Source organism: Giraffa tippelskirchi, chromosome X (genome assembly GCF_054371585.1).
Source record: "Giraffa tippelskirchi isolate mGirTip1 chromosome X, T2T-mGirTip1v1.2.pri, whole genome shotgun sequence".
NCBI classification, from domain to species: Eukaryota; Metazoa; Chordata; class Mammalia; order Artiodactyla; family Giraffidae; genus Giraffa; species Giraffa tippelskirchi.
In genome coordinates, this window is record NC_137289.1 from 99,275,901 (window position 1) to 99,301,115 (window position 25,215).

General features: G+C 44.5%; 2 protein-coding genes, 1 long non-coding RNA gene and 1 other non-coding gene across 4 annotated transcripts in view; 2 read left to right on the forward strand and 2 right to left on the reverse strand.

The window, feature by feature from the left end:
• The first annotated feature begins 246 nt into the window (after positions 1-246).
• On the forward strand, positions 247-7,841 carry LOC145536327 (uncharacterized). The gene is made up of 3 exons (XR_014075773.1): positions 247-372; positions 5,769-6,222; positions 6,537-7,841. It is a non-coding gene; the product is annotated as an uncharacterized LOC145536327 (long non-coding RNA).
• Positions 3,691-3,797, reverse strand: LOC145537339 (U6 spliceosomal RNA). Its single transcript, XR_014076358.1, has one exon. It is a non-coding gene; the product is annotated as a U6 spliceosomal RNA (small nuclear RNA).
• The window catches only part of LOC145536325 (uncharacterized), a 35,232-nt gene continuing 15,732 nt past the window's right edge, over positions 5,716-25,215 (reverse strand). Inside the window, exons 4-7 of the mRNA XM_081565431.1 lie at positions 19,420-19,519; positions 12,351-12,427; positions 7,306-7,492; positions 5,716-6,677 (exon numbers count right to left, since the gene is read on the reverse strand). Coding sequence (XP_081421557.1) covers positions 6,567-6,677; positions 7,306-7,492; positions 12,351-12,427; positions 19,420-19,449 — 405 coding nt within the window. The 5' untranslated portion in view covers positions 19,450-19,519 and the 3' untranslated portion in view covers positions 5,716-6,566. The remainder of the gene's footprint in view (positions 6,678-7,305; positions 7,493-12,350; positions 12,428-19,419; positions 19,520-25,215) is intronic.
• Positions 14,057-24,115, forward strand: LOC145536487 (uncharacterized). The gene is made up of 8 exons (XM_081565858.1): positions 14,057-14,346; positions 14,441-14,496; positions 18,213-18,461; positions 18,736-18,954; positions 19,875-19,954; positions 20,430-20,568; positions 20,857-21,015; positions 24,003-24,115. Exons 1-4 carry the CDS (start codon positions 14,057-14,059, stop codon positions 18,942-18,944), a joined length of 804 nt encoding a protein of 267 aa, XP_081421984.1. The 3' UTR covers positions 18,945-18,954; positions 19,875-19,954; positions 20,430-20,568; positions 20,857-21,015; positions 24,003-24,115.

The following is a 25,215-nucleotide window of genomic DNA, read 5'->3' on the forward strand; positions in this document are numbered from 1 at the left end:
CTCATGGCACCACTGGCTCCATCCCCATTTGCTCCTTTCCGTCTTCCTGTGACATTCGAGTCTGAGTGGACACCTGTATAAAGCTGAAACTGTCTTCGACTCTTTTCCAATTCCACCCCTTCGTTTCTACATGGTTACATCCAAGGGGGGACGGCTACGGAGCGAGATGGGCTGCCAGTTTGGGGAATGGCGTCACTGAAGCGTTCTGGGCATTGATTGGTCACCGCGTGATCGCGGAATTAGCTCATCCTGGGCGCGAATAGGCGCCGGAAGTCCCGCGATTCCCGCCCTGCTTCGTCTCCTGCCCAGTTCCAATTGGCTGTCTCTCTATTACAGGCACTGGGATCGCAGAGCTGGAACTGAGGGCGAGAGGTGTGTTGCCGTGCGCGGCTTTTTAGACCATACAATTTTTCTGCGAGTTTTACTGCTTTTCCCCAAGAGGTCGAAGAGCTGCCCTGGTTAGTGACGAGGTTTGGCGCAGTCGCTGGCTGTGCATGGTGACGGCGTTTCAGTCTTGTTTAGATCTCGCTCAGTCTGGATCGTGTGGCAGCGCACGGTCATTCACACAAACGCATGCAATTCATGTCCAGGGAGAGGTCTCTTGAGTTTGCTGTCTCTCCCTGGAGAGTAACCTGTGTCAGGGTGCCTGGGCTTGTGTATCGCTACGTGTGACAACACAGGTGCTGTATGGCTACATTTGATCTCCTTGAGCCTTTGGGCGGAATTGTGAGTGATGGGATATTTGATCTGAGTGGATTTTGTGAGCCATAGTACAAAGCCTCTAGGATGTGTGTGCCTGTATTCCAGGGTGTGCATTTTTGGAGCTTTGTGGCATTTCAGTCCCTGAGTGTGAGATCTCTGTAGGCGTGTGCACCTGAGATTGTGAGAGCTCTGAGTTTTTGATTCTGGGTCCTAAGTTGTGATGTCTCTGAGCTGCTTTCAGGATGGGTTTGTCTAAAGGTGTAAACTATCAGCTGCTTGGGGATCCGTGCACAGGGTGCAGATCTGGGGACTCTATCTAAAGAGTATATGATGTTCTTGAGGTATTAGAAGTTCTATCTTTCCGTTTAGGGTTTTTGTATTAGATTGGTAAGTGTCGAGTGGTTTGGGAGTCAGTCTCCATCATGTGAAGTATCCGTGCAGGTCTCATTTCTTTCTGTTTTGGAGACTTTGGTCTGTTGGCAGGGTCTTTGTCACAGAGTGTATGGTTATGGTCTGAGTTGTGTGCTCTCTGTGCAGAGATTCAGTGAGCTCTTTTTGATATCTCTGGGTATCTATCTAAGCTGCTTGGAGTCTTTGTGTCAGACATAAAACCTCTTATGTTCTTGGCTGTGAGCTCTCTGTCCGGGAACTGAGGGTTTGGAAGCTGGCAGGTATGATTCAGAGGCCTGGAACCTGACATGCTGACTGTGTGTTGCTGAGCATATCCGTTGTCTCCTGGAATCTCAGTATATATCATAATTAATACAGGGGGGCCAGTGCCCATCTTGGAGGGTACCTGTGTGTGTTAGCGATGTGTGTAAAGGGCCTGGCTTCAGACTATGCTTCAGCAAATGTTTTTTGAGCACCTGCCATATGCCTGAGCACTATTGGAGGAATTTGTGACAGGACAGAACTGACCAAGTCTCTCCTTTCATAGACTTGGTGGTCAGTAAATAAATCAAGGGTGGCAGACACTATGAAGAAAGATAATGATATATCAGGGGAAAGGGTATATGTAGGTATGATGTTATTTTTTTTTAATAAATTTATTAATTTTAGTTGGGGACTAATTACTTTACAATGTTGTAGTGTTTTTTGCCATACATTGACATGAATCAGCCATGGGTTTACATGTGTTCCCCATCCTGAACCACCCTCCCACCTCCCTCCCCATCCCATCCCTCTGGGTCATCCCATTGCCCCAGCCCTGAGCATTTGTCTCATGCATTGAACCTGGAATGGTGTTGTGTTTCACATATGATAATATACATGTTTCAGTGCTATTCTCTCAGAACGTCCCACCCTCACCTTCTCCCTCAGAGTCCATAAGACCGTTCTATGCATCTGTGTCTCTTATTCTGTCTCGCATATAGGGTTGTCGTTACCATCTTTCAAATTCCATATATATGCATTGGTATACTGTATTGGTGTTTTTCTTTCTGGCTTACTTCACTCTGTATAATGGGCTCCAGTTTCATCCATCTCAATAGAACTGATTCAAATGTATTCTTTTTAATGGCTGAGTAATATTCCATTGTGTATACGTACCACAGTTTCCTTACCCATTCCTCTGCTGATGGACATCTAGGTTGCTTCCTTGTCCTGGCTATTGTAAACAGTGCTGCGATGAACATTGGGGTACACGCGTCTCTTTCAATTGTGGTTTCCTCAGTGTGTATGCCCAGCAGTGGGATTGCTGGGTCATGTGGCAGTTCTATTCCCAGTTTTTTAAGGAATCTCCACACTGTTCTCCATAGTGGCTGTACTAGTTTGCATTCCCACCAACAGTGTAAGAGGGTTCCCTTTTCTCCACACCCTCTCCAGCATTTATTGCTTGTAGACTTGTGGATAGCAGCCATTCTGACTGGTGTCAAATGGTACCTCATTGTGGCTTTGATTTGCATTTCTCTAATAATGAGTGATGTTGAGCATCTTTTCATGTGTTTGTTAGCCATCTGTAGGTCTTCTTTGGAGAAATGTATGTTTAGTTCTTTGGCCCATTTTTTGATTGGGTCGTTTATTTTTCTGGAATTCAGCTGCAGGAGTTGCTTGTATATTTTTGAGATTAATTGTTTGTCTGTTGCTTCGTTTGCTATTATTTTCTCCCATTCTGAAGGCTGTCTTTTCACCTTGCTTATAGTTTCCTTTGTTGTGCAAAAGCTTTTAATTTTAATTAGGTCCCATTTGTTTATTTTTGCTTTTATTTCCAATATTCTGGGAGGTGGGTCATGGAGGATCCTACTGTGATTTATGTCGGAGAGTGTTTTGCCTATGTTTTCCTCTAGGAGTTTTATAGTTTCTGGTCTTACGTTTAGATCTTTAATCCATTTTGAGTTTCTTTTTGTGTATGGTGTTAGAAAGTGTTCTAATTTCATTCTTTTACAAGTGGTTGACCAGTTTTCCCAGCACCACTTGTTAAAGAGATTGTCTTTTCTCCATTGTATATTCTTGCCTCCTTTGTCAAAGATAAGGTGTCCATAGGTGCGCGGATTTATCTCTGGGCTTTCTATGTTGTTCCACTGATCTATATTTCTGTCCCTGTGCCAGTACCATACTCTCTGGATGACTGTGGCTTTGTAGTATAACCTGAAGTCAGGCAGGTTGATTCCTCCAGTTCCATTCTTTCTCAAGATTGCTTTGGCTATTCGAGTTTTTTTTTTGTATTTCCATACAAATTGTGAAATTATTTGTTCTAGTTCTCTGAAAAATACCGTTGGTAGCTTGATAGGGATTGCATTGAATCTATCGATTGCTTTGGGTAGTATACTCATTTTCACTATATTGATTTTTCCGATCCACGAACACGGTATATTTCTCCATCTATTTGTGTCCTCTTTGATTTCTTTCACCAGTGTTTTATAGTTTTCTATATATAGGTCTTTTGTTTCTTTAGGTAGATATATTCCTAAATATTTTATTCTTTTCGTTGCGATGGTGAATGGAACTGTTTCCTTAATTTCTCTTTCTGTTTTCTCGTTAGTGTATAGGAAAAATATGGAACTCTTCACGAATTTGCGTGTCATCCCTGCGCAGAGGCCATGCTAATCTTCTCTGTATCGTTCCAATTTTAGTATATGTGCTGCTGAAGCGAGCACCCCCTTCATTTCTTGTCACACCTCCCTTGTCTGAGCTCTCTCACCTCTGCCTGCCACTGCCTCTCTGGGCCGTTCCCCCGCTGTGACTGGGACACTCTTTTCTTTGGCTTGTTTTTCATTTGACCCAAGACTTCCCATACAATATCAAGGTCAAAGGGGGCATAGTGTAGAATGTGTACCTTGTCGAGTACATCTAGGAGACGCTGTTGTCACATAAGCCCCCACGCCCCTGAAATACAAAAAACAGAGGGATAAAGAACACGAGAGTCAAATATGCCAAAGGTGCCTGAGATGAAGACTGTCTGTGGGATCAGGAAGTATGGCTATTAATGATGGCCTTGACGAGCCCAGTTACAGTGGAGTGACTGGGACAAAAGCTCCATGGAAGGGGGCTGAGAGAATATCTCAGCAGAATTTGAAGCAGTTTTGCTTTGAAGGGCAACCGGTAATGTGCCAGTAGTTCAGAATAGGGTGGTGGAAGACGGTGGGTTTCCCCCTTTGCTGTGGAATGCTGCGATGGAGAGGGAGCAGGTGCTGGTTCAGGAGAGGAGTGATAACTGCAGGTGCGAAGTTCCTGAGAAGGTGCAAGGCATGGGATCCGGGGGCAGAGGTGAGGGGCCGGGTGCAGTCAGGAGCATGTGTGGAGAGGGGCAGCAGAGTGCCAGGGCAGAAACATGCAGATTGGGACTGGGAAACGAGAACTCCCACCGGACTGCTTCTGTATTCTCCAGGAATTCTTGGCGGGTGGGGCTGGTGGTCATTGGCATGGGGGAAGGTTACTAGTGTGTAGTGTAGGAGTGTAGGTAGGTGACCGTGAAATGGATTTAAGATAAAACACTTCTGTAAAGTTGTAAAGTTTTCTCCTCGGTGCTCAGGTGCTCAGACACAGGCAGGGAGTGGGTAGGCAGGAAGGTGCAAGGAGCACAAGAGGTGTGTTTGCAGGGGACAGCGTCCAGCCCTGGCTCAGCCGATCGAGGAGGGGCCTGGCGCACGGTGGGAGAGGACGCGTGGTCGGTGAGCTGGGGTCTCCAGGAGGTTGTGGTATCAGCGCACTGGCACTAGAGCGAGGGGGCTGGAGGACAGGACGTCATGCTGAGGGCGCTGAGAGGGAGGCAGGCTAGAAACAGGACACCACGAGGGGCGCGGTCTTTCCTGATGCCCGGGGCGGGACGACCGTGGGCAGAGGGATGCTCGGGTGGGGCGGAGGGGAGCATCGCCAAGGACGGAGAGTCTCCGGGGTGACCGGGTGAGCCTCGTGGGCACTGAGGACGGATCAGAAGCGTGAGGGCTGACAGGAGAACAGTGACTGTACCACGGGAGGAAGGCGTTCACAGGCCGGGGGTGGGCGGGAGGAGAATGGACAGGGGACTGCTACCGGTCCCGCTCGTGGGGGGCTTCGGCAGTGGGCGACGGGACCCGGACGTCACCGGTCAGGTTCTTCAGTGGAGAGTTCGAAACTGGGTCCCAGAGAAAACTCCCAGCCGACCAGGGCCAGGAGACTGGCACGGGCCTCACTGGGTTGCTGCGCGCAGGCCCAGAGCCAGCCAATCGGAGTGCAGCCCCGCCCACCAAGCCCCGGATCTTCCCGGACTCCCTGACTTCCTGCCCGTGTTGCTGTGGTTCCGCGGACGGCCCGCGGGGCGGCTCGCTGTCCAGGGGCGGTTTGGCCGGACTCCCTCGAGAGATTCCCTTCCTTTCTCTGGTCCTTACGGGCATCCCCCTTAACTTTCGCATCCACGCTGTCCAGTCCTCTGCGCGAAAACCCAGCAGAAACGATGAATTTTCTCCCGGGCTTGCGGCGTTTTGGTTTCTGTGGCCTGCAGGTGGCGATGTTCCGCCACAGTGTCGACGGGCCGTTTTTTTTTTTTTTTTTTCCCCCCCCTCCGCCCTTCGCGCTTTAAAAAAATGAGAGGAAGTCTTTTGCCACAAGAAGAGGCTGACTTTTTTTTTTTTTTTCCTCCGCCTGTGCAGGCTGGCTGATTCAAACCGCATCTGAGCCCTTCAGAGAGCCCTTTGTGAGAACTTTCACCGGACCCATTGACACTTAACATTACAATAAAATAACATAAGCTGATAACATTGAATAATAGTGGACGGAGTGGTCACCCTTGTCTTGCTTCCGTTCGTTGAGGAATTCCTGTATGTTTAAAGAGAACTTTATTATGACAGTGAGTTTTGACGTGAAAATCATTACATGAAGTGGAAGTGAAAGTGGCTCAGTCGTGTCCGAGTCTTTAAGACCCTTTGGACTGTAGCCTGCCTGGCTCCTCTGCCCGTGGGATTCTGCAGGCAAGAATAATGGAGTCGGTTGCCATTTCCTTCTCCAGAGGATCTTCCCAACCCAGCGATTGAATCTGGCTATCCTGCACTGCAGGCTGACTCCTTACCATCCGAGCCACCTACAATAATAACACGACAGGGACAAGTGCCAAGCTAAGAGCCTGCTGGGTAATTGATGCTGGACACCACCCAAGAAGCAGATGCTATTACTGCCCTCATTTTATGCCTTTGGGACCTGTGGCACACAGAGGAAGAGTCAGCTGTCCAGGTTCTCAGGGTTCCTCAGAGAGTGTCCCTATGTTCAGGTCTCAAGTCTGTCAGATTGTAGTTTGCACACTGGTTTGCAGGATACATTCCCCTCCCCAGTAGAAGAGTGAAATAAAACGCTCACTGGGATCGAGGGTAAAACAGCCTGCAATGCTGCGAAAGATGGACGGCAGGAGGAGAAGGGGATGACAGAGGACAAGATGGTTGGATGGCATCACTGACTCAATGGACATGAGTTTGAGCAAGCTCCGGCAGATGGTGAAGGCCAGGGAAACCTCCTGACGTGCTGCATGCAGTCCATGGGGTCGCAAAGAGTCGGACACGACCGACGGACTGAAAAACAACAGTAACATTTATTACAGTGAGATACTAAATGAAAGGGGGCGGGGAGGGAAACTACAGAGAAAACGACTCATCCACTCTATCAAGATTATGACATGATAACACATTTATAATGCAAAGCACCTGGAAGTAATCAGCTGTTACGGAGTACAAGTCGCTCAGCTCACTGCAAGGTGAGTCAGGAAGGGACTTGAATCCAGAGTCGACTGACAGAGAAGAGGGCAGGGTAGTGACTCAAAATAACCATCTCGTTGGGGCCAGGTTGGACAGGACCCGGACATCACGGATCAGGTCCCTCAGTGGAGAGTTCCAAACAGTTTCGGGGAGAAATCTCCCAGCGGACGCAGGCTGGGAGGCTGGCACTGACCTCACTGCTCCCCGGGGCAGGCCCAGAACCAGCCCTCAGCAACTCCGGATCTTCCTGGACACCCTGACTTCCTGCCCGCCTCGCTGTGGTTCTGTGGGCGGGTCGAGCGGAACTCGCGCCGTCCAGGGGTGGTTTGCCCGGGCCCCTTCGAGAGGTTCCTGTCTTTCTCTGGTCCTCAGGGCATCCCGCATAATTTCCCATCTACGTTGTCCAGTCCTCTGCCCGAAAACCGAGCAGGAAGGATCGACTTACTTCCGCGCTTGCTGGCATTTTGGTTTCTATGGTCTGCAGGGGGCAGTGTTGCTCCGCGGAGCCACTTGTCCGGTTCTCCCCCGCCCGTCCGGGTTGAAAAAAGGCCTGAAAGCTTTTTGCGGTAATAAGCGAAGGATTTTTTTCTGCGCTTGCGCCGGTTGGCTGCTTCGAAGTGCTGAGGAAAATGCTGAGACACACATTAAGCAAACTGAAAAATTAACAACAAAGAGAAAATATTAAGAGGTCAAGGGAAAAGTAGCAAATAACATAAGAGGGAATAAGATTATCAGCTGATTTCTCAGCAGAAACTGCAGGCCAGAAGGGAATGAATGGCATGATATATTTAAAGTGGTGAAAGGGAAAAACCTACAACCAAAATTACTCTACCAAGCAAGGCTCTTCTTTCAGATTCAACAGAGAAATCAAAAGACAAGCAAAGGTTCGGAGAATTCAACAGTACCACACCAGCTCTACAACAAAGACTAATGTAATATCTCTAGGCAGAAACAAAAAGGCCACGACTAGAAAGAAGAAAATTATGAATGGGAAAGCTCACCAGTAAAGACACACAGTAAACATAGGAAATCATCCACACACAAATATGATGTCAAAACCAGCAGTTGTGAGAGGATGGGAGGATATGGAAAATGTATTTGAAATTAAGAGACCAGCAAACAAGTATATGTATATATATACATGTATATATATACTCTTTTACTCAGGCATGTCTGACTCTTTGCAACTCCATGGACTATAGCTCTCCAGGCTCCTCTGTCCATGGAATGTTTCCAAACAAGAATACTGGAGTGGTTTCCATTTCCTCCTCCAGGGGATCTTCCCAACCCAGGAAGCAAACCAAAAGCTTCTGCATCTCCTGCATTGGTAGGGGGATTCTTTAGCACTGAACCACCTTGGAAGATATATATATATGTATATATATATATATATATATATATATATATATATGTGTATATATGTGTGTATGTGGGTGTGTGTATAGACAGCTATAACAAAAAACTCATGATAACCAAACATATACAATAGACACAAATAGAAAAAGGGATCCAAACACAACACTAAAGATAGTCATCAAATCACCTTGAAAAACAACCCCAAAGCAATTTTTAAAATGGCAATAAGAACATACCTGTCAGTAATTAACTTAAATGTGAATGGATGAAATGGAGGAAACATCATCATGTTCTATGTGCACATGAGAAGAAAGTGTATTCTGCTGCTTTTGGATGGAATGGCCTAGAAATAGCAATTAAGTACATCTGGTGTAATGTGTCATTTAGGGGCTGTGCTTCCTTCTTGATTTTCTGTCTGGATGAGCTCTTCATGGATGAAAGTGGAGTGCTAAGGTCCCCCACTATTATTGTGTTGCTGATGCTTCCTCCTTTTATGGCTGTTTCTATATCGAGGTGCTCCTATGTTGGGTGCATATTTATTTACAATTGTTCTGTCTTCTTCTTGGGATAATCCGTTGATCATTATGTGGTGTCCTTGAATCTTGCAACAGTCTTTAAAGTCTATTTTGTCTGATGTGAGTACTGCTAATCCAGGTTTCTTTAGATTTCCATTTGCATTGAATATCTTTTTCCTTCCCTTCACTTTCAGTCTGTATGTGTACCTAGATTTGAAATGGGTCTCTCGTAGACAGTATTATGTGTGCTGGGCTGTGCTTTGTCGCTCAGTCGTGTCTGCCTCTTTGCGACCCCATGGATTGCACCCCGCCAGGCTCTCCTCTGTCTATGGGGATTCTCCAGGTAAGAATACTGAAGTGGCTTGCCATGCCCTCCTCCAGGTGACCTTCCCAACCCAGGGATCAAATCCAGGTCTCCTGCATTGCAGGCAGATTCTTCACCGACTGAGCCACCAGGGAAGCCCAAGAATACTGTAATGGGTAGCCTATCCCTTCTCCAGGGGATCTTCCCAATGCAGAAATCAAACTGGGGTCTCATGCGTTGTAGGCAGATCCTTTACCAGCTGAGCTACCAGGGAAGCCCAGACAGTATTACGCATGGGTCTTCATTTTTTTTAAAATCCGTTATCTTTTTCTTTCAGTTCAGTTCAGTTCAGTCGCTCAGTCGTGTCTGACTCTTTGCGACCCCATGAATCGCAGCACGCCAGGCCTCCCTGTCCATCAGCAGCTCCCAGAGTTGCAGCACTTCATCCATTTATATTTAAGTTAATTACTTCCAGATACACAACTTAGCTTTTGAGGAGGCAGAGAAACCAAAGATCAAATTGCCAACATTTGTTAAATCATGGGGAAAGCAAGGGAAATCCCACAAAACATCTGCTTCTGCGTCATTGAGTACACTAAGACCTCTGACTGTGTGGATCACAACAAACTGTAGAAAATTCTTAACCAGAGCGGAATACCAGACTACCTGACCTGTCTCCTGAGAAACCTGTATGCAGGTCAAGAAGCAAGTTAGAACCAAAGTTGGAAGAGGTGACTGCTTTAAAATTGGGAGAGAGTATGACAAGGCTGTATGTTATCTGGTAGCAATGGCCTCATAATATGAGACAAAGGAATTAACTTCCTTGGGACTTCCCAGGTGGCCCTAGAGGTGAAGAACCTGCCTGCCAATGCAGGAGAGAGTCTGGTTCAGTCCCTGGGTCAGGAAGATCCCCTGGAGGAGGCACTGGCAACCCACTCCAGTATTCTTACCTGGAGAATCCCAGGGACAGAAGAGCCTTGCGGGCCATGGTCCATAGGATCGTAAAGAGTCAGACACGGTGGAAGTGACTCAGCATGCACACACATGAACTTAATAGATAGAAAGGTATTATTCATCTTCATTACTTTTAGAGTGAACTTTGCTCCTCAATATTTTTCAAGAAATGTTCTCATTTTATGTAAGTATCAATATTTTGGAGAACATTTTTCTGCTCTCCTTTTTTAAACACATTTATTGAAATAGAATTGATATACAGCAAATTGTATATATTTAATGTGTACAATTTGATGAGTTTGGACATACGCAAACAATGATACTATCATCACCACAATCAACGTAATAGACATATCCAACACCTCCTAAAATTTCCTTGTGTCCCTTTAGTTTTGTTTTATGTTAGACTCTGTGTGTGTGTGTGTGTGTAGTGAGAACACAGTATTAGATTAACTCTCAACAAATGTTGTGGCTACCCAGGTGGCTCAGCGGGAAAGTATTCACCTGCTAATGCAGGAGATGCAGGAAATGGGGGTTTGATCCCTGGATCGGGAATATCCCCTGGAGGAGGGAATGGCAACCCATTCCAGTATTCTTGCCTGGAGAATCCCATCGACAGAGGAGCCTGGCTGACATGATTCAAGAGAATTGGCACACACTTGGCATGTACGCATAAGCACTTCAGTTTAGTCGCTCAGTCGTGTCCGACGCTTTGCGATCCCATGAACCGCAGCACACCAGGCCTCCCTGTCCATCACCAGCTCCCGGAGTCCACCCAAACCCATGTCCATCGAGTCGGTGATGCCATCCAGCCATCTCATCCTCTGTCATCCCCTTCTCCTCCTGCCCTCAACCTTTCCCAGCATCAGGGTCTTTTCCAATGAGTCAGCTCTTTGCATCAGGTGGCCAAAGTATTGGAGTTTCAGCTTCAACATCACTCCTTCCAGTGAACACCCAGGACTGATCTCCTTTAGGATGGACTGGTTGGATCTCCTTGCAGTCCAAGGGACTCTCAAGAGTCTTCTCCCACACCACAGTTCAAAAGTTCAATTCTTCGGTGCTCAGCTTTCTTTACAGTCCAACTCTCACATCCATACATGACCACTGGAAAAACCATAGCCTTGACTAGACGGACCTTTGTTGGCAAAGTAATGTCTCTGCTTTTTAATATGCTATCTAGGGTGGTCATAACTTTCCTTCCAAGGAGTAAGCGTCTTTTAATTTCATGGCTGCAGTCACCATCTGCAGTGATTTTGGAGACCAGAAAAATGCAGTCAGCCACTGTTGCCACTCTTTCGCCATCTATTTGCCATGAAGTGATGGGACCGGATGCCATGATCTCAGTTTTCTGAATGTTGAGTTTTAAGCCACCTTTTTCACTCTCCTCTTTCACTTTCATCAGGAGGCTCTTTAGTTCTTCTTCACTTTCTGCCATATGGGTGGTGTCACCTGCATATCTGAGGATACGGCGTGTGACTAAATAAGGGCCAGTTTGTCCACAGCACAGTGTGCCTCTTCCTGTTTTTCACCCAGAATTCCTTCATGACGCAGTGTCATTCAGGGATGGCAGAGGTTACAACTTAACCCTGTAGAACTGGCTGTGAGCAACGCTGTTTCTGTTAGGGATCCTAATTCATCTGAAGCCAGAGATGGAATTTCCGAGCTGGAGTGCATCTGTGTCCTCAGGTGTGACCTATTAGAGCTGTTTTGGGTTGGTGTCCAGGATGAGCAGTCTGAACTGTTTGCAGATCTCTGTCCCAGGCCATGAAATCTCAGAACTGTGTGGAGGGTCTGTGTCCAGACGGTTGGGCCTCTCAGCTGTTCATGTATGTGCACATGAGAACAGTCTCTCAATAGGAAGGCTGCATGGACCCCACTCTCACGGGCCTTAGAAGCAGGCCTGTGATGTCACATTTGCTACGACTTCTACCATGCCTCCCTACAGAGATAAAAGCTTGGGGCCCCATCCTCAGAGAGGGTAATAATGCACAGTTTACAGAAGCCCAGGCAATAATCCTGTTAAGAACAATACTTGCTGATATGACTACCACCCTTGACAGGGGCCCTGTGACAAAAACCGTGTACACACACTCTCTCAGTCCATCTGCCCAACCCACAACAAGGAGGGCACCGTTTGCAGATGGGCGCCCAAAGCCCAGTGCAGATGGAAGGTCTCAGCTCATGAGGAGGGGAGGAGCTGGATGTAAGCTTGGGCTCCTTGGAGGAGGCAGGAAAGACTCAGCACAACCCTGGCCAGGGAGTGGGGGAAGGGGGCGTTGGCACAGGGCCACAAGGACCCTATGGCTGACTCACTGTCAGGATATGTTTCTGTGTCTCCCCATCACACACCCAGCTTCTTACCTGATGGATGGAATGGAATCTTCACATTCCCTGGGGACATGATCATGTCTCACGTACAGAGGTGAGCCTCCAAGCAGCTGGGGAGAAATCTCACATTCACCAATTTGCATGAGGCTCCATCACAAATGCAGAGATCCCTGCCTCTCTTTCCCCCATTAAAGCAGTCATTGGCAGGGAGATCAGCAGGAGGGCAGTCTGGGCAGGATAGGTTGTGAGGGACCCTGTGTGCAGCATGAGCCTCCCCAGGAATGGAGAATGTCCTTGTCTTGATGGGCAGAGGCCCCTGATGTGGATGAAGGGAGCGTGATTAAGGCCCAGGCCATGGGCAACTGAGTCATTCTCTAGAGAAAGTCCCTGGGGAGGGGCTTCTTTTCTCCTATAGGGAAAATGTACTGTACATCATGGAGTAGCAGGGCTGGGAGCCCATAGGTGGGTGCTAACTAAGTGAGGACAGTTTGCTGCCAGAAGTAGTCTCTCCATCCCTGTCTAATGCTCTATCTTTGTCTTTCTCCCTGCCATCTCTGTGCCTGTTATATCGTCCCTCTTTGCCTTTGCAAGCCTCAATGTGACCTCACTCACACCAAGAGGGTCCTTGCCCTGTCTCTCCTGAGGGTATCATCGGTTGACATGGATGTTCACTGGGAGCAGTAGGGGGCATTCCCATTGAGTGTAAGGGATTTCAGGAAAGGCATGGTTTTCTGCAGAGGGAGTGGGGAAGGGTTTTCTTCAACTAAACCAAGAGCTCCTCAACAATCATGTGTGATCTGGGCCTCTGAAAGAAGCCAGGGGACTTCTCTGGTAAGAACCCTCCTGTGATTCAAGTCAAAATCCTCCAAGTGTCCAGAAGGCCCAAGGCACCTGGCCTGCATCACTTCTGTCACCCAATCTCCTCGCTCGCCCTCCATCATGCTGTGCCTGTCACACTGCCCTCCTCACTGTTTTCATACACACTACACAGGATTTTACTCCCCAGTTTTCCACTAGGATCTAGGACACTTTTCTCCCAGATAGGTATCTCCTCTAGGCTGTTGCTCAAACGTCACAATCTGAGAACTTCCCTGACCACTCTTGCTAGATATCATCCCCTCTCTCTATTTCCCTATCCCAATTTAATGTTAATCACGGCAGTTACAAACACCTGATAAATTACTTGTATTTGGGGACCACATGATCCCAACAGAATGTAAGCTCCATGAGGAAAAGGTCGATTTTCTCTTTCCGAACACACAAATTTGTGCTTGACACATACTTTGGAGAGAATGCATGAACAACGGAATGAATAAACAAAGTTAAGCTTGTTGAGAGAAGCACAGCTAGACAGGCTGAGGATTCTGCTAGAGAACATGTTCAGGGATGAAAGATGGTGACAAAGCTGTGATCTTTATCTCACCTACGAGGTGGTGCCCTTCGGTCCCCTCGGAATTGACCCCTTTCCTAACAGAATGGAAGGTCCTGTTGTCTTTTTCACATATTACTCGCAGTCAACGACAGAGGCCTTCCCCACGCCAGGACCTCAGATTCCAGTCGGAAGCTTTACTTATCCTGCCCACTGGGGGACTGTGGCTGGACATTTCTGCATTAAACAGGAAAGCTCAAACAACCACGATGCCCAGCGTAGATAAAATGCTTTCAATGCTCTTTGTTACGACAGTGGTCCCTATAGACAAGTAATCTTCAGTTTATGAAGACTTCTTTCTGAGTCCAAGATGGCAGCAATCTGTGGGGTTTTCACCCTAACCTTGCCCTTCCGCCCTTTGCGGATCATCCTGGAATGGTCCCCAGGCATCTATATCTGCTGTTCCCCAGTCCCACCAGCAAGGGGCGCGCGAGATGAAACAGTTCTGTCCTGGGATGTACCACTGAGGGGAAGCGGTAAGACCTCACCCCACTCTGGAAGGTACCATTGGGAGAGGGCGTGTCACAGCAGGGAGGGCCCCGTTACACCGCGTCAGGCGTGGACCACAGTTCCCAGCGGCGGCGCTCAGGGCCCCTCTGGGTATATCCCGATTCGCTCCTCTTCGTCTTCCCGCTGCTTTCGAATCCGAGTGGACACCGGTATTAAGCGGAAACTTTCCTCGTCTCTTTTCCAGCTCCACCCCTTCGTTGGTGGGACGACTACGGAGCGAGAGACCTGCTGTCGGTTTGGGTATGGCGTCAGGGAAGCTTTCTGGGTAGTGATTGGTCACCGCGTGATTGCGGGCACTGTGGGCGCGGAACCGGAACTGAGGGCGAGAGGCGTGTGTATACGCGTGCGCCTGCGTTGGCGTGCGATGATGCAGAGCATACAATTTTCCTCCGAGTTTTATTGCTTTTCCCAAAGGGGTCGAATAGCTGCTCTGGTTAGTGGCGAGGTTTGGCGCAGTCACTGGCCGTGCGTGGTGACTGCGTTTCAGTCTTGTTTAGCTCTCGCTCAGTCTGGATCCTGTGGCAGCGCACGGTCTTCACACAAATGCACGCAATTCATGTCCAGGGAGAGGTCTCTGAGTTTGGTGTCTCTCCCTGGAGAGTATACTGTATCTGGCACCTTGGGATTGTGTGTTGCTACGTGTGACAACACAGGTGCTGTTTGGCCTCTTTTGATCTCCTTGAGCCTTTGGGCGGAATTGTGAGTGATGGGACATTTGATGTGAGTGGATTTTGTGAGCCATAATACAAAGCCTCTAGGATGTGTGCCTGTATACCGGGATGTGCATCTTTGGAGGTTTCTTGCCTCTCAGTCCCTGTGTGTGAGATCTCTGTGTAGGGGTCTGCACCCCAGAATGTGAGATCAGCTGCTTGGGGATCTATGCACAGGTTGCAAGTCTTTCATTTGTCTGGGAACGTTGTCTTAAGATTGTATGATGTTCTTGAGTTATTAAAACTTCTGTCTTTCCGTTTAGGAGGGTTTGTATTAGGTCGGTAAGTGTCCGCGTGGTTTGGGAGTCAGTCTCCATGATGTGAAGTATCTGTGCAGTTCTCATTTGTTTCTGTCTGGAAGACTATGGACTGTTTGCAGGGTCTCTGTCACAGCGTGTATGGTTATGGTCTCTGTTGTGTTTGAGCGTCTGAGACTCGAGTTGTGTGCTCTCTGTGCAGAGATTCAGTGAGCTCTTTTTGGTGTCTCTGGCTGTCTATGAGCTGTTGGAAGTCTTCGTGTTAGAAATAAAACCTCTTATGTTCTTGGCTGTGAGGTCTCTGTCCAGGAAGTGAGGATTTGGTAGCTGGCAGATATGATTCTGAAGCCGGGAACCTGACATGCTGACTGTGTGTTGTTGAGTGTATCACTTGTCTCCTGAAATCTCAGTATGTATCATAATTAATACAATGGGGCCAGTGCCCATCTTGGAGGGTACCTGTGCATGTTAGCAATGTGTTTAAAGGGCCTGCCTCCAGACTGTCCTTCAGCAAATGTTTTCTGAGCACCTGCCATAGACCTGAGCACTATTGGAGGAGTTTGGCACAGGGCAAAACTAACCAAGTCTCTCATTGCATAGACTTGGTGGTCAGTAAATACATCAAGGGTGGCAGGCACTATGAAGAAAGCTATTGCTAGATCAGGGGAAAGGGTGTATGTAGGTATGATATTATGATTTTCTTCAAGATAATGAGGGAAAGTCTCCCTGAAAGATGGCAAGTAAGCAGAGATCTGGAGGAAGTGAGGGAGCAGGTCGTGGGGTTACCTAAGGGAAGAGCATTCCAGGCAGAAGGAACAACAAATGCAACAGTCCTCGCATGGAAATCTACTTGGCGTGCTCCTGAATGTCAAGGAGTCCTGTGATGCACTGGGTTTGGCACGTAGCTCTCATTGAAAGGGGCCTGGTGCTGCTATTTCTGTTTCTCCCCCAGTTTGTGGTCATCTGCATTTCACAGATGAAGGACTCAAGGCTCCAACACGTGCCCTGCACCTTCTTTCCTACCTATACCTGAAATTAGGAATGAAACCTTCTGGTCCGTCAGGAGAGACAGAGAGCTTGAGTGTACCAGCTGCAGGGATGATAGCATCCACGTTGAATGTCAGCCGAGCAGCGTACATCAGTTTTAATGTGGGAATCATGCCTCATATCGTTGCCTGCCCTTGATGGAGGGCAGGACTTAAGAAGGAGAAAGGGAACTGGGGCAAAGGAGAGAGGCAGGAAGGGGAAGCTGGAGGACAATGAGAAAAAAAAATGAATGGTCTCATCACATTGCTTGGATTTGGCCCAAATCACCTTGATTAAATCATTGGAGATATGTAAATATATATATATATATATATATATATATATTTTTTTTTTTGTACTTTGTCCCTGTCCCTAAAGAAAGTCTTTCCCTCCCCTTCTCTTTTGTGCCTGGGATACCACCTGCGGCTGGAGATTTCTTTTCTGTAAATTTTTCAACTACAAGCTTGGTTTTAGAATAGATTGTCTGTTTCTTTTTCACTGAACTTTGATAGTTTGTTCCACTTCACCTAAATTGCCAGATGTAGTTATTCTATGAATATAAACTTATTCATAGAATCCTTTTAATTTCTGTGGGATCTGTAACCTATTTCTTTCCTGATACTGGTAAGTGTTGTCTATAGTTATCTTGCTTCTGTTTTATTCTTCTGGGTGGAAATTTATGAATTCGTAGTGACCTTTTGAAAGAGCCAGCTTTGGGTTTTGTTGATTATCTATATATTTTTTCTAATATCTGTTCCGATCTCTATTTCCCTTATTTTGCTGACAGTCTCACTACCAAAGGGGTTTAATAAAGTCCCCGAAAGTTTCCCAAGTATAGTGAAAGCTCACAGATTCTAGGGCACTGTTGTAGCCGCACTGAGTGAGATCCACTGAATGTAGATCATGGCATCTGCACTTTTTACAAGAAGTCCTCAGTTCTGATTGACATGGACAACTTGTCTAGGCACTACTGGAGCAGAGGCATGGTCTTATTTTCCCTACTGCCAGGCTGTCTTCACTGAGAGCATGTGACAGGGGTTTTCTGCTTTCCCTGATGCACAAACCCAAGGGGTATGACACAAACCCAAGGGGGTTGACAATTAAATGGAGGGAGGCTTTGGACTAGAGCAGATGCGGTGGACTTTGGAAAAAGTAGATGCATTAGACATTTTCGAAGTAAAAGGGAGAGAACTAAGCAAGAATATGGACTTGAAGTGAAGGAGAGGGAATTGTAAACATGATTAAGACCAAGTTTCTGTGTCCTGTCATAAGGGTACAAAGGTGTCATGGGAAATCCTGGAAGTTGGCCAGGTCTGGAAAGAATTCCAAATAAGATTTTTATATTTATGAGCTCATGGTCTAGATGGATACAATAACCAATATTTACATACTTAAAAGTTCCTTTTCCCTATTAAAAAAAGTGAGAAGTATTGAGACATAATTTATATACCATAGAAGTCAATGCTTTAAAGCATTCCCGTTTGTCGAGTTTTCACATATGCATACCATTGCGTAAAAGCTACCACAACAAAAATGTAGAAAACATCCCATTGGTTTGAAAATCCTCTCTTGGCCTATTTGCATTCAGACTCCTTCCTCCATTCCTATACCCTGATCACCGCAGATATATTTCTGTGCCTACAGTTGTGCCTTTTCCAGAAATCCGTTGACATGAAATCATATAACACATAGCCTTCTGTGTCTGACATCTCTCAGTGGCACAGCTGAGATGCATCCTTGCTGTTACATGCATTAGGAGTTCCTTTTGAAATGACTGTGTAGTGTTCTTCTGTACGAGTATACGCTTTTGTTTTTCTTTCATCTATATGCCAGTTGTTGAATAGTTGGGCTGTTTCTGGTTTTGGCTATTAGGAGTACATGAGTAGGATATTTTAGTAAAGGTCCTTGTGTGAATATGTTTTCGTTTCTCTTGGGTAAAATTGGGTAAAATTCAAACTCCCAGTAAGTACGAAAATTCCTGAGAATAAGAAGAATATGCTACTGGAGAAGAGTGAAGAAATAGCTACAGAAGGAATGACAAGGCTAAGCCAAAGTGGAAACAACCCCCAGCTGTGGATGTGTCTGGTGATGAAAGTAAAGTCCGATGCTAAAAGAACAATATTGTACAGGAACCAGAGGTATATTCTGAGAAATCAGTTACCAGTTCAGAGATATAAATGTGCAGTGCTGCAAGCAACAGATGAAAACAGAGGTATGTATTTCTGTGTCTATTCCATGGAAGTGAGTAAAGCCATCGCAAGCGTGATGGAAAACCCAGAAGCAGAGAAGGAAATGGTTCATCAAAGCATGTATAAAAATAGGTATTAAAAACCGTAATGTCTGTTTCTGTCACGAATGTCTTTCTGAGACACATTCTCCACTAAGGGTAACCTGGGACTACCTATCACCAGTTTGTGGATGCATAAGAAAGACTGCCCTGGAAGGAAAAAAATATACAGTCTTCAAGCCCCTTTCTCATCCTCCAGAGACCCTGCCGTTCCAGGACTCCACCTCAGTGGCGCGAAAACCTCAACGTGCACGGCACACGCCGAACTCAGGGAGCATGCGCAGTGTGTGCACGTACTGCCACTGCTGCGCATGCGCCTTGGTGGACATATGTCCTGAGCGTTCTGTGAGGAGCGTTGGGCCTGAGGCGGTTGGGTTTATTCAGTCCCGGTTCCTTCTCACTGCTTGAGACTCACCAGGTAGGTCCACAGATCTGTCCTGTCTGGAGTTGAAGTGTGCGAGTGTGTGAGGGGGAGCCAGCGAGTTTCGGGCGGGTGGGGCAGTGCGATCTGGGGCCTTTGAGGAGGAAAGCCCTTGAGGTCATCATCTTTCTCCTCAGAGGTGTCGCGACGCCATAGTTCTTGCCCTGGTGGCTGCAGAGGAAGCTCGGTGGACAGAAGAGGGCAGGGGTCGGGTGATGGTGGGGGGTAGACTTGGGAGTGCTATTTGAAATATCTGGTTCAGTGGGGCCCTGGAACTGACGACAGAGCACAGAATCTGGGGCCGGCAGTGGGACCTGGGCAGGGGGACCTGGGCAGGGGGCGGGGTGGGCGATTAAGGAAAGGCCTAGAAACCGGACCGCTGCTAGGGGGTTGTGACTGTATCCCGGGCTTTGTGATAAGGTGCCAAGGGAGACCTGGACCGGTTGCTCTGCATGCACTCACCTTAGCCCCAGACACTGAGAAAATCGCCATAGTCTGGCTGTAGAGACTGAGCCTTTCTTCTTGTTCCGGCTGAATTCCAAGGGAGTTGGGGGAGATATGTCTGGTGAATAGGAGTGTGAGAAAAGAAATAGTCCTGGATTTTTAATTCCTAGCAGTATTTCACTAAATAAGTTCATGATGGAGAATTCTGTTGTGAAATCAATCTTCCTCACAAAAATTCAGCCTTCCTAAGTACCTTAAGGTGATTTCTCTGCCAGCTTAGCAAAGACAAAAATGGCTTCTCTAGCAACTGTATTTGGTGTAATTGGAATGCATGTACACTCATACTTAACCAGAGTTTTCCTTGGAAACTATTTTCACATTTAAAAAAAAGTAATCAACATATGGCCATAAAAGTGATCAAATACAGCTGTACTCTTAAATACATTTTTTAAATCACAATATTCTACTTTCAGGGAGAAATATGAGTGGGCAAGTGGCATCAACACTGGGACCTTTAGATCAAGAGTCGTCGCAGCTGGATGAACCTGTGGTTGTGAGTACCTTACCATTTGATGTTTTCTGTTAGCACAAGTTTATTTTTCAGAAAATGATGTTAAGTAGTACAGATGCAGTGATAAAGGTCTTTCATGCTGATAAAGGGTGACAGTTTCTCTTAGGAAGGAACATTGATCCAGATATATTACAGTCTGGCATTGCCTGGATGAGTATACTGTTAAATTCCCTGGAAATGTGCCCAGTGACTCCCTCCTCCTGCTTATTAACAACAGATTGCATACTTCCATCCCAACATAGAGTTAAATAGCTTGCAAAGTCTTTCTGGGTAACTCTTATGGGAGCTAACTTTTCTCTGTGGGAAGAGAAACTTTATTAAAAGTAAGTACATAGAATTGTTTTGGGAAAATGTTGTTAGGTTAACTTATGATCAGATACATCTGTGTCTTATGTATATTTATGCTATTAGATGTATTAACAACAAAAAGTTTTTATTTGCATGCCCACTCTACTAGGACCAGCAGCCAAGTGTTGAGCAACCTCAACAAGGGGAACCACCAGCTGAAATGCAGGATATCACACCAGCAAAGGAAGAAATAAATGAAGAGGATCCAGTGGATCGTGGTGAAGAGAAGCAGAAGGATGCCTGTCAAGGTAAAAACTGAGGAGTATAGTTTGCAGGTTCGTGTGGTTGGTGAAATTTTCCCTTGTTTTCAAGACAAAGAATTCGGGGGGGGGCATCTAAGTTGTCTGAGGAAAACCCTGGAAAAGGAAAATGGTAATGACTTTCGGAAAATTGTGCTTTCCTTTTTCTCCAGCAAAACATTCCTGGAATAATCCTCCTGAGTTTCTTACTCATCACATTTTTACCTTACTAACCTAAGGCTTTTAATTCATAACACGGAGGAAATGAATATCATTATTCCCTTGTTTATACTGTAGGCTTTACAGCTGCATTGATACCTTTTTTTAATGATTCTGACCTGGAAACTGGTCTCCCGGAATTGGCTGTGGCAAAGACTGGGGGTCAAGGTGGAGATGGTCCTGATGTCTAGGAGGAGATTGCATCAAATATAGAGCCTGTTGAAATGCCAGAAGCAGGTATGTCATCCATTCAGAAAGTAATTTATGTGGTTTCTGTTTTTCAGAATATTATATCTTTAATAATATAGAGGGAACATTACTATTATTTTAATAATAGAATTCATATATTCTTTGAAAGATAGTTCAGACCCCAGATGCCTGAGTGCCTGACTTACAGACTTTCCAATAAAGAAACACAGGATCAAAGCCATATCGAACTGAAAAGAGGAAACTGTTTTCTTCCCTTGAGTATAAGTACTTTAAGCAACAGCTAATAATTTTCAGGTTCTTTTCTAATTTCTGCTTGTAACAGATACGGAATGCATTTGTAATAAATATCAGTTTACATGAAATGTGCTCACTAGGTTCTAGTACGAGCTTTAACATAATGTGTGTGATTCAGTGAAATCCCTTAACTTCTAAACTCAACTTTATTCATATAAGTTTTGAATTCAGAACAGATACACTAAGATGCCAGTTTTTCCATGCTGATTTTTGCATTCTCTGATTCTCTTCGATGGAATGCATACAAGAATACTCTGTTTTTCACAATTGATTTATCATAAAATATCATCTAGAGTCAAATTATAACAGGGGAATTGAGATTTCATTTTCTGATGGGGGACACATGTACACCCATGGCTGATTCATATCAATGTATGGCAGAAAACACCACACTATTGTAAGTAGCCTCCAATTAAAATTAAAAAGTTAATTTTTTTAAAAAGAAAATGAGCCAACATTCTGCTTGATGTTTGTTAAATTCTCTCAAATTCTGAATTCTCTAGCTCTTAAGAAAATTAGTTGCATTTTAAATCCTTTCCCCAGTGAAGCATGATATGACTGAATAATAAAATGGCCAAAGGTAGTCTAGTTTCCTGTTTCTGTGGCTGATCAAGTTGAGAGAGTGCATTTAGTCAGTGATATTCAAGGCAGGTGTGAGTAATATACATATGCTAAGCACACTACCTGCCCCCATGTTTGGTCTGTTTCTGGGGGCGTTTTTTTGCTTATTTTAATTGGAGAATCATTACTTTACACTACTCTGATGGTTTTTTCCATACACCAAACTCTCACTCTTAAAGAACTAATAAAAATCTGAGCCTCATGATGTAATCCTCTCTAACTATATCAAATATGTTATTTTTCCTCTTTGATACGTGAGTTTAAAAAGTTTTGAAGGTCAAAGTCTGTAACTCTAGTTCTTCCCACGTAATCAACTTAGTATCTTTCACTTAGGTGTTTTCCAAATTGCTGACAATTAATTCCATGGTTCTAATTTTACAGGAAGAACTTCATGGTTAGGGAAGATTTTACTGTGTATTAGCCTTCTAAATATTTTCACTTTACCTTTTTGTTCCATTCCATTAGAACATGTAGATGAAAAGACAACTTTCAGACTACTTTCAAGTAACTACAGAACATGATTAAAATGTTCTCATAGAAACATCTTAGCCCTAAATATGTGTGGTATTTAAAAAGAAAAATACATAAATTACAAAGTACATAAATATAAAATCCTACCCCCAACAAACAGGTAAGAAAAAGAGCGACAGAATAAACCTAACGGAAAAAGAAAAAGATACTTAATAAAAGACAGGTATGAATCGTTAGGAAGAGGAAAATAAACTCAACTAATAAATAAAGGCAATGTGGTAATTTACACAATTTTTTAACATATATATATATATATATATACACACACACACACATTTTTTAATATTCTTTTCTGTTGTGATTTATCACAGGAGATTGGACATAGTTCCCTGTGCTGCATAGTAGGACCTTGTTGTTTATCCATTCTGAATGTAATAGTTTGTATCTGCCAACCCCAAATTGCCAGTCCATTCCTCTCAGTTTACATGATTGTGAAGAAAATGGACAAAGCCCACGTATACCTAATAAGAAACATGAATAAGACACTAACAGTATATTACAGAATTAAAACAGAGTATAATCTGGAACTCAGATATTTTCAGAATATTGATGGAATGTCTAATAGGGTAGAAAAAGAAATATTATTTAACGTAGCCCACAGTAACTAAATAACTAAACATCACAGATACCATGGATGAACTTTTGAAATTGGTCAGAGTTGTCTCTCAAAAGCCATTATCATTCAGAAACAAACCAAAAAATCTCCTTTTCCAGATTTTCTTTCTCTCTTCCTACTTGCTTGTCTCTCTCACTCATACTCCCTCTAGCTCTCCCGTTTCTTTTCTTCTCTCCTTTTTCTCTTTCTTCTTTTGGTGTGGCTGTGAGAAACAGTCCTATTTCTGCTTCACATGTTGATGTCGCCAGTGATAGTAATGACTGAAAATTAGTGTCCCCATATAATTTATTATACCAACTGGAATGCTTTCCAAGGTGACAAGAAACATTTAGAATTACAAGAGGGCCACAAGTAAAAAGGAGGATAAATGTTTAACTGACTTAAAACAACCACATCAGGGATAAATTAGAACAAATGAAAATTTCTACACTTTTCCACAGTAGAGAAGAAACAAATGTACTACTGGCCTTTTTCTTTACTTCACTTAAGCAGTAACAGAGATAACAACTGTTCAGCTATCCTATATTCAGAATATTATTTCAAACCAACACAGTTCAATGATACTTTTGGGAGATTTTTTTGGTTTTAGTTTTTGTGTATTTTGTTTTTCTTAGGGTGTTTTTTGTTGTTAGATATTTTACTGAATGTGTACACAGTTTTCCCCTCTACTGAAAACTACCTTCTGATAGGTTCACTTGATTTCATTTGTTCTGAAGTCAGTGTCGTTATTTTCTTGTATAACTGGGAAAGTAGTGTGTTTTTAAAAATACTGGTAATATGCTTGAAAAGTCTATAAAATCTCTAGAGAGGATTAACTGAAGGTAAGCCAAAGGGTCGCCTGTAGTGTTCTTGTTTTAGTCCACTTTATAAAACTACAACTGCGATGAACTTTGTACACCTCTCCTATCATCGAAATCTCTGCTAAGTAACTTTTTTAATGTATATATTATAGGTGAAGGGTGACGATTTGCTTGAAAGAAGATAAACTGAGACCATCTGTGCTGTTCTTATGTTGTATATTTGACTGTTAAAGTTCTGTCAATAAAGTTTCATTTTCTCCTTGCACATTTTTTGTTACATTTATCCCCGAGTATTTAATGGTATTGAAAATTCATGGTTTGTGATTTTTATGGTCTAGTTGAGGATGTATGTAGAGATAGAATGTTTGTATATAGATTTTCTGTTCCACAGTTCCTCTAAATATGCATATTAGTTCCACAAATTTAGATCTAGATTATTTTCGCTTTTCAAAATATACTATTATATTTGAATATCAACAGTTTCTACTGGCTTAAACCTTTAACCTTTCCTCATTTTGCAGCATTGAACAAACCTAGCCAGAATAGTGCTGACTAAAGCAGATGATAATCGGCATTTTTCCCGATAGGAAATGAGTAATCTTCTCCATTTCAACCTGTTTATGTTGCTTTTTTGTAGATATACTTTATCAGAGTAAGTTCCATTCTATTCCTAGTTTGTTGTCTTGAATATAGATTAATTTTCATCAAACACTTATAATGCATCAATTGTGATTATCATAGAATTGTTTTCCCTCCATTTTTCCATTAATGTGGTGAATTGAATTGGTAACCTTACACATTTCAACCACCCTTGCACTTCTAGGGTTAAAAAAAATTGGTCATAACACATTCTTTAGGTGTAGTCTACATGTTGATACATATACATTCATATATATACCCACACATAAAAAATTCATAAAAGCCTTTGGTCTTCTCTTGAATAAATGGGTTTACAAAATGTGTCACCCAAATCTCATATGGTGTCCCTGATGAAATCACTGACAGAGAAACATTTTTTAAAACTTAATATATTTGTATTATCCTATAGAGAAATGGAATGCCAGAGCCATTGTTAAAGGTTGTAGGGAGACAGGAAAATAACTGCTGTCAAGTTCCATGGCAAATGCCACAACATATCTTTCACACACTTCTGACTTGCCTTCCAAGTGTTTTTGGGTGCAGGGAGCAGCCACAAACGTCTTTTATTCTCCATGACGACCTCCATTGGTTTGATACTAACCAGATCTCAGAAGCCCCCACCTGTCTGTGTGTGTGTGTGTGTGTGTATGTTAATCACTCAGTCGTGTCCACTCTTCGCGACCCCACGAACTCTAGCTTGCCAGGCTTCTCTGTCCATTGAATTCT

What these genes read in the sequence shown, in the direction of transcription:
- LOC145536487 (XM_081565858.1), top strand. Translation starts at nt 14,057, where the DNA reads ATGGCAGCAATCTGTGGGGTTTTCACCCTAACCTTGCCCTTCCGCCCT. An exon ending in GGCGCTCAGGGCCCCTCTGG is followed by an intron (nt 14,347 to 14,440) that starts GTATATCCCGAT and finishes TCTCTTTTCCAG; the next exon opens with CTCCACCCCTTCGTTGGTGG. An exon ending in AGCAACAGATGAAAACAGAG is followed by an intron (nt 18,462 to 18,735) that starts GTATGTATTTCT and finishes CTCATCCTCCAG; the next exon opens with AGACCCTGCCGTTCCAGGAC.